Source organism: Rhinopithecus bieti, unplaced genomic scaffold (genome assembly GCF_001698545.2).
Source record: "Rhinopithecus bieti isolate Rb0 unplaced genomic scaffold, ASM169854v2 scaffold_980, whole genome shotgun sequence".
Lineage (NCBI taxonomy): Eukaryota > Metazoa > Chordata > Mammalia > Primates > Cercopithecidae > Rhinopithecus > Rhinopithecus bieti.
Window position 1 is genome coordinate 10,105 of NW_016803338.1, and position 16,242 is coordinate 26,346.

General features: G+C 37.1%; 1 protein-coding gene across 1 annotated transcript in view; it reads left to right on the forward strand.

Annotated features, from left to right (window-relative positions):
* Positions 1 to 548: 548 nt before the first annotated feature.
* Positions 549 to 16,242, forward strand: part of CATSPERT (catsper channel auxiliary subunit tau) — a 145,785-nt gene continuing 130,091 nt past the window's right edge. The window contains exons 1-4 of the mRNA XM_017875604.1: positions 549 to 734; positions 7,498 to 7,542; positions 8,549 to 8,617; positions 10,790 to 10,869. Coding sequence (XP_017731093.1) covers positions 549 to 734; positions 7,498 to 7,542; positions 8,549 to 8,617; positions 10,790 to 10,869 — 380 coding nt within the window. The remainder of the gene's footprint in view (positions 735 to 7,497; positions 7,543 to 8,548; positions 8,618 to 10,789; positions 10,870 to 16,242) is intronic.

A 16,242-nucleotide genomic window follows, 5' to 3' on the forward strand; every position in this document is an offset into this window, starting at 1 on the left:
TGATATAGGCTCTGATGTCAACCATCAGGAGAGACACTGTAGGAAGGCACCTGGATTCTTAGGAGTGGGGAGGCATGACTTTTTTTCTAATTAGCAAGAGAGTGTACAGATATTAAAGGTTACATAATAATGGTACTGTGCTCCAGAGCTCAGGGTTGGGAGAGAGTTTCAAGTTCAGGCAATAGTATATATGTTATCAAAAAGTTCAAGAACAGAGACTGAAAAGGATATTAGATATTTTTTAGTGTTGGATATTTTTATAACCTGTATTTGGATTATCTGGATTATTTGGATTTCGTATTGGGTAGTTGATTATCTTTGATAGTGTAATTTCAATAGAATATTGAGGGTGAACTTTTGCGTAGAGTTAAAAAGAGAATGTAGGCAATGAGTGTTTCCAAAAGACGATAATTGCCGTTAGATATAAGCAAGATCTTCATTTTGTTGATATTAGTATATGTGTGACTGTGAGGTTGAAAGTTACAAAGCTAATGACATACAAAAACGAATCACTAGGTATGCAAATAATGTAATAGTGTATTGGATGTATGTGTTCAGAAATATTTAGGCTCAAATTTAATGCTGCTTTTCTTATATATTCTGATATTGAGGTTCCCAGACGTTATGATGATGAGCGGAATAATATTTTGTTGGAACTCATACAATATGACAATAGAGAAAAACGTGCCTTCTTGTTAGGGAGTGTTGAGGTACATCTTTATGAAGTAATTCAGGTATGTATAAATGATTTTTTTCACCTTGGTATCATGTTGCCAGTTGGTTGTCCAGTTTGTTGTTGTGATTTATTATACTTGACGGACTTTTTTTGTTTATCATCTGCCTTCAAATTCGTGTGCTTAAGAAATAAAATCTCCCTTTGGCTATATATTTTTTAAAAGAGTTGGCTTATAATAGCATAATGTTTTTAAACATTTATTTTCCAGCCTGTAATCCCAGCACTTTGGGAGGCTGAGGTGGACAGATCAACTGAGGTCGGGAGTTCAAGGTTAGCCTGACCAACATGGAGAAACCGCATCTCTACTAAAAATACAAAATTAGCTGGGCGTGGTGGCGCATGCCTGTAATCCCAGCTACTTGGGAGGCTGAGGCAGGAGAATTGCTTGAACCTGGGAGGCGGAGGTTGCGCTGAGCCGAGATCGTGCATTGCACTCCAGCCTGGGCAACAAGAGCAATACTCCATCGCAAAAAGAAAATATTTTCCAGAATATATATATATGAAATTAAGTAACCAAAAAACCCACACTTAGACTTTTAGGTTGTATCACTAACTAACTTTCTGGAAAATAAAATTTCTTGGCCCACTGCAGCCTCCTCCTCCCTGGCTCAAGGGATTCTCCTGCCTCAGCCTCCCCACTATTTGGGACTACAGGTACATGCCACTGCACCTGACTACTCATTGTAGTTTTAGTAGAGACAGGGTTTTGCTATGTTTCCCAGGCTGGTCTCGTACTCCTGAGCTCAAATAATCTGCCCGCCTCAGTCCCCCAAAGTGTTGGAATTACAGGCCTGAGCCACCGTGCCTGGCTATTTAAATTTGCAAATAAAAGTTGCATATATTTATCATGTACAGAATGATGTTTTGAGATATGTATACATTGTAGAATGGCTAAATAGAGTTAACAAGTTTTATTATGTTTCTGAAATGTCTTAAGACATGACTGAAGCCGCAAACTCTGTCTCTTAGTTGGCAACACAAATTTTGGTTTAGTTCTTTCATCCTTAGCTGGGCTGCTTACAGACTTCCTTGTGCATGTGTCTTTTAGTTAGCCAAAAATTTGGGCAGAGTTTATATACAGATTTTGTGGTTGCTTCCCTCTTGTTTTCTCCTTTCTAGGAGTCCTTTTCACTTTCCAGCAGCTCATTTTGTGGTTGTGTTGAACTCAGAGTCAAGACCTTATTGATTAGTGAATAAGTATAAACAACCTAAAGTATTTTCAGGAATATTTTTTGTTGCATACAGCAAGGAAGTCTTCAAAGACTAATGGGGTTATGTCAACAGCCAGATTGCAGGGACTCCTATTGGCCAACTTCAGAATAACTTGAACATAGATAATTACAACATTCTGAATAAAGGAAAATTCGTGACTCCGTGGTAATCTTCAAAAAAGAAAAGAGGTGGCATAGGAAGAAAAGAAAATTTTAAAACAAAAGAATACCAGTTTATGAACGTAGAAGTAATGAAAGAATTACAAATTATTGTTTTTGCAACTCTTTATAATGAGTAATGATTAATTCAGTCAATATTTAGCAATGGCACTAAAAACCGTTAGGTAAAAGGTTATTGGGAAGCAAGATATTTGCATGGCACCATAGTAACAGTGCAGGGGAAATGTTCCTCTACAATAGAGAGATGTGGTAGTTGCCACTTTAACCAAGAGCTCGAATTTAGCATAATGAATTGTGGATAACTCAGCATCATGTACTTCCTTTAGTGATACAATGTAAAGTACACAACATTATCTGTGACTTATCGTCATCAGAAATGTTTAACCTGGCTGGCTGCGGTGGCTCAGGCCTGTAATCCCAACACTTTGGGAGACTAAAGTGGGAGAGTTGTTGAGGCCAGGAGTTGGAGACCAGCCTGGCAACATAGCAAGACCCTGTCTCTACACACATAGCATTAGCCAGGTGTGGTGGCATGTGCCTATAGTCCAAGTGACTTGGGAGGTTGAGGCAGAAGGATCGATTGGGCCCAGGAGTTCAAGACTGCAGTGAGCTATGATCGTGCTACTGCACTCCAGCCTGGGTGACAGAGCAAGACCCTCCCTCAAAAAAAAAAAAAAAAAAAAAAAAAAAGTTTAACCCAAATCTAATCAAGCTGAGTGTAGAACTAACTTCAAGTTTACGGGAATTTAGTAAGTAGGGAAAAAGTTAATACCTTAAGATAAGTACAGAAATGGGACATACCAGTGTAGATTCTTTAAATAGCTGTGATCATTAAAAAAACAAAATGCACCAAAGATGGAAGAAACTGTTCTAGATTTAAAGAGATACAACCAATTTGACTGAATACAGATTTGAAAAAGTTATAAAAGACTCTCTTGGGAGCCAGGCATGGTGGTTCACACCTGTGATTCCAGGACTTTGGGAGGCTGAGGGAGGTGGATTGCTTGAGCCCAGGAGTTTGAGACCAGCCTGGGGAACATGGTGAAACACCTTCTCTAAAACAAACAAACAAACAAACAAACAAACAAACAAAAAAACCCCCAAAACCCACAAAGCAAAACCCACAAAAAAACACCCACAAAAAATTAGCCAGGCATGGTGACGCCTGCCTGTAATTCCAGCTACATGCGGGGCTGAGGCAGGAGAATCACCTAAGCCCAGTGAGATAGAGGCTGCAGTGAGCCATGATTGCACCACTGCACCCCAGCCTGGGCAACAGAGTGAGACCCTGTCTCAAAAAAAAAGCATAAACATAAATAAAAGACATTCTTGGGACAATTAGGAAAATCTAATAAATATTTACTGAATATTAGAAAAAATTCTAGAATTGTTAATTTTCTTGGGTGTAATACTGATATTGTAGATATATATGTATGAATATTCTTATTTTTGTAGTATCCAAGGTAAAGTTTTAACATTGGGAGTGAAGAGTAATGATGATTGCAACTTATAAATAGATCAGCAAACATATATCCATACACACACAGAGATTTTTAAAAATGGCACACTGTTAAACAATTTTAACAGTTGTTAAACAAATATTTGAATTTCTTTAATCCTCCATGGAGCGTATTTATTGGAGTCTTTTGAGTGGTTTGTGTGTTTGAAAATTTTCATGATAAGAACTTGGGGAAAATCAGATAAATTTCTAATACATAGAAAGAGATGAAGAAGGAGATAAACATATGGAGTAATGCGTAAGTATAAGCAACCAGAGAGTCTCAAAAATATTTTGGGAGAAGATCTTTGGAAATGACTAAAGTTCCTTTGACTATGGCAATTTAGGCATCAAAAAATGTGACATTACTTATTAGTTAATTTTTGTTGAAGAAAATGTAGAAACTTAGATACTTAGACTAGAAGCATATATGCAAACTTTTCAATATTTATTTTTATAAGATCAATAATATGCTAATATTGTAAAATACAAAGGTAAATTTTTTAAAATTTGAAAATCACCCATCATTCCACAATTCTAATATAATGTTTCATTGTTCAGAGTTTCTTTCCAATTCTTTCTTATAAACATAAACAGAAAAATAGAAAATATAAAAAGACCCAAATGCGTATTCTGGAACTGAGAAGTAAAATATCTGAAATTAAAAATTTGTGGAATGGGGTCAACAGCAGAATGGAGGTGCTAGAGGAAAGGCTATTGTTTTCTTATAACTTTCTTTAAAATTTGTGTGACTATTTAAAATAAAAATTATAACCTGATCTGTGCGGTTTATAATGTTTGGAGAGGTAATGCATATGACAACCATAGCATATAGCATAGGGAGAAGATGAGGTCTAAAGGACTTTTATAATGCAAGATTTTTGCATTTTCTCTGTTTTATTACAATAAACATAGAGTTCAAGTCTTTATGTTGCTGCTTGATGCCATCTTCTGTCTCCTCCCTCTCCCTCAAGAAAAAATGATTATCCAAAACTTTGTATTTATTATTCCCTTATTTTTTCATAGCTTTACTACTTACATATGATTGTAGAAATATTACTTTATATTTCTAAATATAGTATGTTTCTAATATTAATACACTTAGCTAGTGTTAATTTTTTGCTGCTGTATAAAATTCCATATGGATATATTCCTCTGTTTGCCCATAAATTAATTTTTTAGCTGATTATTTATTTTTAATTGACAAATACTACATATATTTATGGGGTACAATGTGATGTTTTGATCTATGTATATACTGAAAAAGATTCAATCAAACCAATTAATATTTCCATCACCTCACCAACTTATCTTTTTTTATAATGAGGATGAGGAAAATCTATTTTATTCAGCAATTTTGAAATATACAATATGTTATCATTAACCAGGCAGTGCAGTAGTAGATCACTAGAACCTGCTCCTCCAATCTAACTTTATACACATCTTCCCTTTCTCCATTCCTACCCCTACTCCCCAGCCTCTGGTAACCACCTTTCTACTGTTTCTATGAGATTGACTTTTTTAGATTCCACAGATAAGTGAGATCATACAGTGTTTGTCTTTCTGTGCCTGGCTTATCTCGCTTAGCATAAAATTCTCCAGTTTCATCCATGTCACAAATGACAGAATTTCTTTTTATTTTAAAGCTGCATAGTATTCCATTGCATGTAGGTATATACACCACATATTCATCTGTTCATTTGGTGATGGACACTAGGTTGCTTCCGTACCTTGGCTATCATGCTGACATGAGTGCAGATATCTCTTTGACATACTGATTTCAGTCCCTTTAAATGTATACTCAGAAGTGGGATTGCTGGATCATATAGTAATGATATTTTTAATTTTTTGAGGAACACCCATAGTATTTTCCAGAATGTCTGTACGGGTTAAATATCACTTATCTGAAAAAGCTTGGGACCAGAGGCATTTTGGACTTCTAATTTTTTTTTTTTTTGGAATATTTGCATACACATAATGAGATAGCTTGGGGATGAGACCCAATTCTAAACATGAAGTTCATTTATGTTTCATATACATATTATACACATGGCCTAGTGGTAATTTTATATAATATTTTAAATAATTTTGTGCATGAAACAAAGTCTTCATTGTATATTGATTGTGACTTGTCACATAGGCCAGGTATGGAATTTTTTACTTCTGGTGTCATTTTGGCACTCAAAAAGTTTCTGAAAAATTGTGGACCTATTCATAACAGCAGAGATGACTAGATATTGAGCAAGGATACCAAAGATTAACGTGGTTTGAAAGATCCAGCCATCCCTGAGAGATGAGAGAAGTACTCAGTCCTATCAGGAGTCAGCTTATCATGTAAAATTATGTTTAAGTAACCCATCTCTCAGGAGGATGCAAGGTTAGAGGTAACCAGGCCCATGCATGTTTGTGTCTTTCTACAATGTCAGGCTTTTATTAATGCTATTTCAATCACGAAAGCCGCAAGCTACATGGAGTTCCCAAGGAGCCAGTTCTCCTTAGTACCTCCCGTTCACTTGGCATGCCATGGGCACACAGGCTCAGGCCACTCCACAAGTCAGTCCATATTGCAAACATACCTAATAGTACACTTAATATGTAAACATTACATTCCACAACAAAGTAACATTTAATATCAAGAGGAAAAAGAAATAGGAGAAAAGGTTAACGAACTGGCCTATGGGGAGCAAAGAAGACAAAAGGAGCCCTGGTCTGGGCTGGGCAGTCCATCAGTCTTGCAAGGAGGAGTCTGAGGTTGCAGAACCTTCAGTGGCAGAAGTCAAGTTCTTATCACAAGTGGCTGTAAGATGGTGTCAGTTAAGATGGCTGTTTCGAGCTGCTGAAAGCCTAATCTTTTATAGTCAGAGTCCTCTGCTGAAAACAGATAGTGGAAGAGTGTGCTTGTTTCTGTCCTTATCTGATTGAACGTAGTCTTTATTTTTTTATTTGTGCATTAAACGAAACATCTTATCCTTATTGGCAAAGTGCCCTATGAAATATAAAATGGAGTCTTTTTCTAAGATGGAGTTAGTTATGTTAAGGATGCTCGATACAGCCTCAAAAACAATGTAGGCATGGCAATTCCTTTAAGACTTTCAAAAGGGGAACTGTAACTTAGCAGAACATTTTTGTCTACAACATAATATAAATACATTTATTTCTGTTATTTGAACTTGGAATTTTTATTTTCTTCTTTTGAACATTCCTTATGTTTGTACTTTGGCTATTAGGTTCATATGTGCATTTGAAAAATTATTACCTGATTTGTGGTTTAGATCACTGGTCCCCAACCTTTTGGCATCAGGGATGATTTTTGTGAAAGCAAATTTTTCCACAGACCAGAGTGGGGAGGGTGGGTCGAGATGGTTCAAGTGCATTACATTTATTGTGCACTTTATTTCTATTATTATTACATTGTAATATATAGTGAAATAATTATACAACTAACTCACCAGAACGTAGAATCAGTGGGAGCCCTGAGCTTGGTTTCCTGCAACTAGACAGTCCCATCTGGGGATGATGGGAGGCAATGACAGATCATCAGGCATTAGATTCTCATAAGGAGCTCACAACCTAGATCCCTCGCATGCACAGTTCACAATTGGGTTCGTGCTCCTGTGAGAATCTAATGCCCCCACTGATCTGGCAGGAGGTGAAGCTCAGGCAGTAATGTGAGTGATGGGAAGTGGCTATAAATGCAGATGAAGCTTTGCTCGCTTGCCCACCACTCATTTCCTGCTGTGCAGCCCAGTTCCTAATGGGCCATGGGCCAGTACCAGTCCATGGTCTAGGGGTTGGGGACCCTTGGTTTAGGTAATATACAGGGAAATACATGAGTAATTCTATATTTAAAATTTTTTATTTTTTTTTTCTAGAAAGGGTGCTTCATTGAAGAAGTCCAAGTGTTGCATAGAAACGTAGTAAGGACTTTCCTGAAACTTCTTAAGTTTTATGTGCATGTAATATTTTCTTAACATTTCATGTAACTTTACTCTGATATTATTTGTAGCCTACATGTTTTTTATTCTTTTAGTTACTGTACCAGTCACTGTTTGAAATAGTAGAAATGTATGAAATAGGAAGTTAGGAAGTACAATATTTACTAACAAAAATCTCCTCTTCCTCCTCCTCTTCTTCTTCTTTTTTTTTTTTTTTGTTTTTTTGCTAAATGGTGATAAAATTAGAAATCATTGGGTAAGAGAGTAGAATGCCTCTGGCTGCTGCCTTGGCTGCATAGCCTCAGGAGCCTCACTTGCTAAATTGAGGAAGTATTATTTTTCTCTCTGGGGAGTTTCTAAAGAGTTATTTACAGTTCTTAATTTAATTTCTCTTTAAGTGCTTAAAATTAGTAGTTAGATTAATTGATCTTTCTATTCAGAGAGACTTTTGCTGCCAATGGCCAAAACAGGGGCCAGGAACGTAAAAAACAGAATGATGGACACTTGACTTTATTACCTCTCATGCCCTCCTTTATTTCACATATAAGCAACCTGGGTTTCAGAGAAGTGAAATCACTTGTCTAAATCAAAATTTTATCTGAAACTGGGACTGGAGGTAAAAGGAGTGTTAGTAAATATTTAAAAGTATACATGCATGAATGTATATTTATTCATATACATGTATGAATCTGCATGTATATATATGTATGTCAGTGTCTCAGTGTAATCCTAGTAACAATTAGAAGTTGATATTTTCCATATTTTAATTGTATACTACTACTTAACTTTAACGTAAAAAGTTTTAACATTTTAGGAACTCAATAAATTCTTCTGTAGGAGTTCCTTGTGTAAATGCTTTTATAAAAGTCAGGAGATTCATACTTTGGCTTTTCTAACTTACAGATTTGTAAAGCAAAAATATCACTTTTTGTCATTTCTCCATTAAAATATCATCCTGATCAAACAATAAAATTTACCACATGTTTAGTTTGTCTGCAGGCTGGAGGTGGAATTTATGTTCTCCTATGGAAACTTTGGTTATGGATTTTCACATCAGGTTAGTTCCCCGCTTTTAAAAGATTATTCTGTTGTAACTCTTCAGTCAAATCACCCTCTTCTGAGGCTCTATTTTAGTTTGATCAATTATTTAAAATAAATATTTTTAAAAGATGCTTCTTTACCTCCCGATCTTGGGGTATGTGAGCTTTTCTTCAGCCTAAAGAAAGATGAGACTTTACTATGATTTGTTTATACATTTTAAAGCAATGATATTTTATTTGACTTGTCTTTATTATAAAACTTGATTTTAGGCTAGGCGTGGTGGCTCACACCCATAATCCCAACACTTTGGGAGGCCGAGCTGGGCGAATCACCTGAGGCTGGCAGTTCGAGACCAGCCTTTCCAACACGGCAAAACCCCATCTCTACTAAAAATACGAAAATTAGCTGGGCATGGTGGCAGGCACCTGTAATCCCAGCTACTCGGGAGACTGGAGCAGGAGAATCGCTTGAACCTGGGAGGCGGGAGTTGTAGTGAGCAGAGATCGTACCACAGCACTCCAGCCTGGGCGATAGAGTGAGACTCTGTCCCAAAAAAATAAAATAAAACTTGCTTTTATTTGTGTGTACACATACATATTGATGTAATTTAAGGCACCAATATTCAAGAAATCAGTGTAGATTTCTGCATCTAAAAATAGTTATTAAAAGTTGAGTAATTACCTGGCCTGATGGCTCACACCTATAATCCTAGCTACGCTGGAGGCTGAAGCAGGAGGATCACATGAGTCAGCCTGGGCAACACAGTGAGATCCTGCTCTGGGAAAACAAAACGGAGTAATTGATCTAATTCAGATAATATTTTGTACTCATATGGTCCTTTCCGCCACAGTTATTTCAACATCTAATGTTATTTGAACTCTCCTTGATTCATCAAGAGAGTAATAAACCCAAAGAAGATATCTTCCTAGTTTTGACTTCCTCCTTTAAATTCACTACCATAGGTCCACATTGCCACAGATACTTTTATGCACTAACCTATATCCTTTTCTTTCATTATGTCCTTAGGCCAGATTCCTAGAAAGGAAATTCTTGTCCAAAACAATGACCTTTTCAAGGAATTGTTCCAGAAAAGTTGTACGAATATATACTGTCATCAAATATTGAAAGAACTCTTAATATTCCTAGGTGTCATCAGTTTTGTGGTATTCAAAAATGCAGTCCTGTTAATGCTGCTGTTGTGTAGGGGAAATGACCTTTATTTGCATATCATTTTCACTTTCAGTTTTCCTTTTAAAGTTTTGGGTCTTTTAAATTAGGAATTGAGAGTGAAGACATCAGCCTTATTAAACAAGTCTACCACTATGTTAACTGAGAAATCTCTGTAATATGTTTTAAAATTTTGCCTATATTATAATGATGTTTAATACATTTTGAATCAGAAGTAATATACAGATGAAAGCCACAAGGAACAAGCTTTTTTTCCCTTCTCTGCTTTGAATTTTACTTTTCTTCTGTTATTTTAAAATTTCTTATCATAATTAGGCCTTATAGGGACCCCTAATTGTTTACTCTTTTTGTGACAGTTATAGCATATGAGCACCAACTCCAGAGGTAGGTTTTGTGTCTGAACATAAGTATAATATGTAGTAATAGTCATTTTTAAGGAGAGGTATTCTTTTCAGATAAAACTGGGCAAGTATTATTTTATGTAGGTGGAATCTACTAAAAACCAGGAACAAAGGAATTGTACGGAAAAAAATGGGATATATAATAAAAGTTCAAAATAAAAACTTGATTTTATATCTATGAACTTTTCAGTGATATGGTCCCCTACTTAACCTGTCGTGATACTGTAAACAGGGCACTACACTGGGGACAGATAAAGCTACATTCAAGTCCTGACTTTTGCCTATTGTGTAGCCTTGAACAAATTACTGATCTTCAGTATCATCTGTAGAATATGCTTAGTTACTTACCATATAGGTTTATTGAGATGGTTAAATAAGATTAAAAGTATAATAAAATGCTTGGCCAATATTTAGTACTCAATAAATGTTAATTTTTTCTTTCCTCTCTTAATTCCTTATTTCCTTACATGTCTCATTTAAGGCCTGTTTCATAGTCCTGGGTTATTCATAGCATTATGGTATTAATATGGTATGGCATTACAATTAGTGAGTTTTAATTGTAACTAAGCAGTGCTAAAATACACTTACATTTTTTTCAGTTAAAACCTCTTCAGAAAATTACTGAACCATCCATGTTTATGAATCCTGCACCACCTCCAGAAAGAACAGATCCCGTGACGTAAGTGTTTTAAGTCTCGTTAATATGGTCAGATCATGTGACATTTAAAACAATTTTAATCCATTTGGTGGAACATTTTGGTGGAGTTCTTTTAAGAAGTCCCCAGGACATGGCCAAGATGGGGCAGACTCTGAGGTGCAGAGAGTAGTGAATTGTTTTGCTTAATAAGAGGGAGAAATTTTAAATTTCTGGGTATAGCCCTGGATAGAGGAGTTGAGGATGTGTGGAGATAAAAGAAGAGAAGGAGTGCCAAGTTCATGGCTGAAGGAGGGAAGGGAGGAGTAGCTTAATAAGGAAAACAGGCCAAGGAGATACCCCTTTTGGGAAAAGAGGTGAGAGACTTAACATCAGACTGTCTGATAGTTATCAATTTTCTGCCCTGCAGTATAGTAATGTTACCCTTACCTCCACACCACTCCAACTGCTATAAAATCATCTGTAAAAAGTCTATGGTAAAAAAAAATGTCATTAGCAAACCAAAAGTAACTTAAAATATAGTATGCTAATCAATCTTGAAATTTCAACAATAAAATAGATTATAGAAAATGAGCACCTGAGAAAGAGATTTAATCTATAGTGTTATCCAAGAATAAGAAATGGAAAAAAGCTGAAATGGGATTGAGGGAATTAGGTATTGAATGGGAAATTGTGTTCTGAAGTGCTTATTTTCCTATAGTCTCACCAACACTGGATATTATCATTAAAATCCTTTATCTATTTGATATTGGTGATTTGTTGAAATAGTAAAGCTGAATTTTTTCTTATGTTTATTTATTTTTCTTCTTCATACATTGAGTTAATAAACATTTATTGAATGTCTGCTATATCCCCAAGTCATGGCAGATACAGAGACATGTGAGGCCTTCTCCTTGCCCTTGATGCAAAGTAACATAAAAAATAATTACTATGATGGTGCAAATGGAATAAAAGCCCTTCAAGAGCCAAAAAAGAGCTGTGAGACAGCCAAGGAGCTTCTAATTCTTGTTAGGGAAGTTGGGGAGGAAAGAATGATTAAGTAAGGCTCCACAAAAGAAAGTGCTTGGAGTGAGACTTGTAAAAGTGGTAGTAGTGCATCTGGCTGATTTTGGAGGAGTGAGGGGACACATTCTCTTGATAGGGCACATAAATAAAAGTGGGGAGCCATAAGAGGCTCTATTATGTTGGAGAACAGTCTTTAGTTGAGAGTGGCTAAGAGATTAGGAGCAAGGAGGAGAGCAACAAGGGATGAGCTAGAGTAGTTGGCAGGGGCAAGACACAGTGATTGAGAGTTCAGGCCCTAGAGCCAGACTGCATGGGCTCACATCCTATACGACCTTGGGCAAGTTACTTAGGCTCTTTATGCTTCATTTGTTGAATGGGATAAAAATTAAACTACCCAATTGAGTTACTATGATGATTAAATAAGTTACATGTAAAGTACTTAGAACATGGTAGAAAATAGCAAAATGCCTAATTAGTTGTTACCTATTTATAAAATTAATAAATATTTTTCATTACCATCATCATCATTGTAGGTTTATGCTTCTCAAATGTGAGCAAATTTTACTCCTTTGGGTCCTCAGGAATATACTCCATATATATATTCTAAAAGAACTATTTGAGTTTTTAAATTTATACAGACAGAAATCTGGAGAACATGTATAGGGATGGATATTAAGGGCAGGGGATGATGGTGGAAGGAAAATAAAGTTGGATCAGGCTGAGTTTATTGACATGGACTTACTAAACAGAGATTATTTTATTTATTTACTTTTGGAGACAGGGTCTTGTTCTGTTGCCCATGCAACAGATCACAGCTCACTGCAGCCTTGACCTCTTGAGGCTCAATCAATCCTCCCTCTTCAGCCTCCCAAGTAGCTGGAAATACAGGCATTTGTTACCACATTTGACTAATTTTTGTATTTTTTGTAGAGACAGGGTTTTGCCATGTTGCCCAGGCTGGTCACGAACTCCTGCGCTCAAGCGATCCACCCACTTCAGACTCGGAAAGTGTTGGGATTGCAGGTGTGAGCCACTGCAGCTGGCCTAAGCAGAGATTTTTGCATTTAATGCTGCAGCTTGGGGAGTTAGAAAGGGCTCTCATAGCTTGTTTAGTTGAATGACTGAAAAAGGAACCAAAAGATAGCTCACAGTGAATTAGTTAGAAATGCTCGATTAATGTAGAGGAAGGGTTTTAGAGGTTCAGAGAAATTATGTTAGAGTGGACTTGCCATTTAAGATCGACTCACCCATCCTGGGAGGGTCCAAAAGACACACGTTTTACCATGACTATGAGAAGTGAGTTTGTGAAGGGTACCCTGGCATCCTTAAAGAGCTCTGTGATTGCTCTTCCCTCTGGGCTAGACTTTACAGTGGCACCTGCAGTCACTGAATTGGGAAACTTAAATGCAATGGGAGTAATTGGGCCCCAGGGTGGCAGGAACCAAGTGAAGATACTCAACTGCCAAAGGCAAGGTGGGTATGGTTACCATAATGGACAGTAGAATCAAGTAAGCAATAAGAATAGTCTTAGTAGTGCAGACCTATGGTGTTGGCTATCTGATCCTGTGTTCCTAGACATGAATAGATAGGAAGCCTACTGAATTCTAACCTGATCTGTATAAGCAGAAAAGTTCTAGGTTAAGGGAACAAAAGTCTAACCTGCATCATAAAAACAGAATCATGACCTCTCAATCAATTCCCAGACTTGATCTACTTTACAGACTCAGAACTCCTTTAATGAAAGGGAGGTTGGCTCACCTCAAGAAAGGACCCTAGTATACTTCCAAAAATGTATGCCGTTAGTATTTCTCCCAGTCTTCCCCAAAGGGACCTGTGGCCTTTTATCATGGTGATTGTGCACTACAGAGAAGGGAACAATCAGGGCTTTGGGGGACTACTAGACACCGTCTCTGAACTAACACTAATTCCAGAAGACTCTGAATGTAACTGTGGTCCATCAATCCGAGTAAGGACTTATGGAGCTCAAGTGATCAATAGAGTTTTGGCTAAGGTCCATCTCACAGTTGGCTCTGTGAGTCCCTGAACATATCCAGTGGTTATTTCCCTGGTTCTAGAATGCATAATTGGAATAGATATTCTCAGTAACTGGCAGAATCATTGGTTTCCTGATCTATTGATTGAAGGCTATTATGTTGGGAAAGGCCAAGAAGAAGCCATAGAACTCCCTCCATCTATGAAAGTAGTAAACTGAAAGCAATACTGCATGGAGGAATTGCAGAGATTAGTGTCACCATCAGGGACCTGAAAAACACAGGAATGGTGATTTCCACCACATCTCCATTTAACTCCCATATTTGACCTGTGAAGAAGACAGATGAAGAAGACAGTAGATTCTTGTGAGCTTAGCCAAGTGACAACTTCAATTGCAACTGCTACACCAGATGTGGTTTCATTGTTTGAGCAAATTAACATATCCCCTGGTATCTGGAGTGCAGCTATAGATCTGGCAAATGCTTATTTCTCCATGCCTGTTAGTAAAGACCATCAGGAGCAGTTTGCTTTTGGCTGGCAAGGTGAGCAATATACCTTCACTGTCCTAACTTAGGAGTATATCAGCTCTCTAGCCCTACATTATAATTTAGTTTCCAGGGATCTTGATTGCCTTTTTCTTCCACAAAATAGCAGACTGGTCCATTTTATTGATGACGTGCTGATTGGACCCGGTGAGCAAGAAGTAGCAACTACTCTAGACTTATTGATAAAACATCTTTGTGTCAGAGAGTGGGAAATAAATATGACAAAAATTCAAGGAACTTCTACTTCAGTGAAATTTCTAGGGGTCCATGGTATGGGTGGTGATATCCTGTACACAGTGAATGATGGGTTGTTGCATCTGGCTTCTCCTACAACAAAAAAGAGATACAACACCTGGAGAAATAACCACAGGTGGGCCTCTTTGGATTTTGGAGGTAATCTGTTCCTACTTTGAGTGTGTTATTCTGGACCACTTACTGGATGACTCAAAAAGCTGCTAGTTTTGAGTGGGACCCAGAACAAGAGAAGGCTCTGCAACAGGTCCAGGCTGCCATGCAAGCTGCTCTGCCATTTGGATCATATCATGCAACAGATCTAATGACATGTTAGTAGCAGCCATAAGGTACCTAGCTGTTGGCCAAAAATTGTTCTGAGAGGAGGGTGTTTTTGATGAGATTCACTTTTAAACTGGCACACTGAGGAAAGTAGGTTGCTCTCCCTAGTGTGGGTGGGCCTCATCCAATAAGTTGAATGAAGCAAAAAGATTGACTCACCCTGGGGTAAGAGAGAATTCCTCCTGCCTGACTATCTTTGAACTGGAACATTAACTTTTCCCTGCCCTTGGACTTAAACTGAAACATCAGCTCTTCTGGATCTGATCTCCAGCCTACCAGCCTTTGGACTGGAACTACACTATTGGCTCTCCTGATTCTCAGGCCTTTGAATTCAGTCTAAAATTATACCTTTGGCTCTCCTGGATCTCCAGCTTGCTGATTAACTTTGCAGATCTTGGGACTTACCAGCCTCCATAATCACATGAGCCAATTGCTTATCATAAATATATTTATGTATATATACATCCTATTGGTTCTATTTTATGGACAACCCTGACTAATATAATGGAACAGAGGAACAAACTAATATGTAAAGTATTTAGAATGTTTAGCTATATCTCCTGTAATTAGAAAGTGACTGATTGGAGATGGAAGATAACAGAAGGGGAAAGGAGGAAAAAAGATGTTCACATTTAGGGACCATTGGCTATACATTTGGTGCTGTTATTTCCTGAACCAGGGAACACTTAGGAAAGAGCATATTTGGAGAAGGGGAAAATGGTGAGTTCTATTTTGGACATGTTGAGTTTAAGGTGCTTACTACTATGCATAGTATAGAATAGAGTTTAAGAATCTAAACTTTATTGTCAAAGAGACTGTATTCAAATGTTAGCTTTGCCACTTACCAGCTGTAAGACCTTGGGAGGAGTTGTTTAATCTCTCTAATACTAGCTTTCTTATATATGAAATAGGATCTAATAACTCTCATCTGATGGGCTTGCTGTGAAAAGTGAATGAGGTAATATATATAGCCATATGAACATTGTACCTAGCACAAAATACATTCCAAAAAATTAATAGATTTTAAAAATAAATATTAAACTAGTTCAACCATTGTGGAAGGCAGTGTGGCGATTCCTCAAGGATCTAGAACTAGAAATACCATTTGACCCAGCCATCCCATTACTGGGTATATACCCAAAGGATTATAAATCATGCTGCTATAAAGACACATGCATATGTATGTTTATTGTGGCACTATTCACAATAGCAAAGATGTGGAACCAACCCAGATGTGCATCAATGATAGACTGGATTAAGAAAATGTGGCACATATACACCA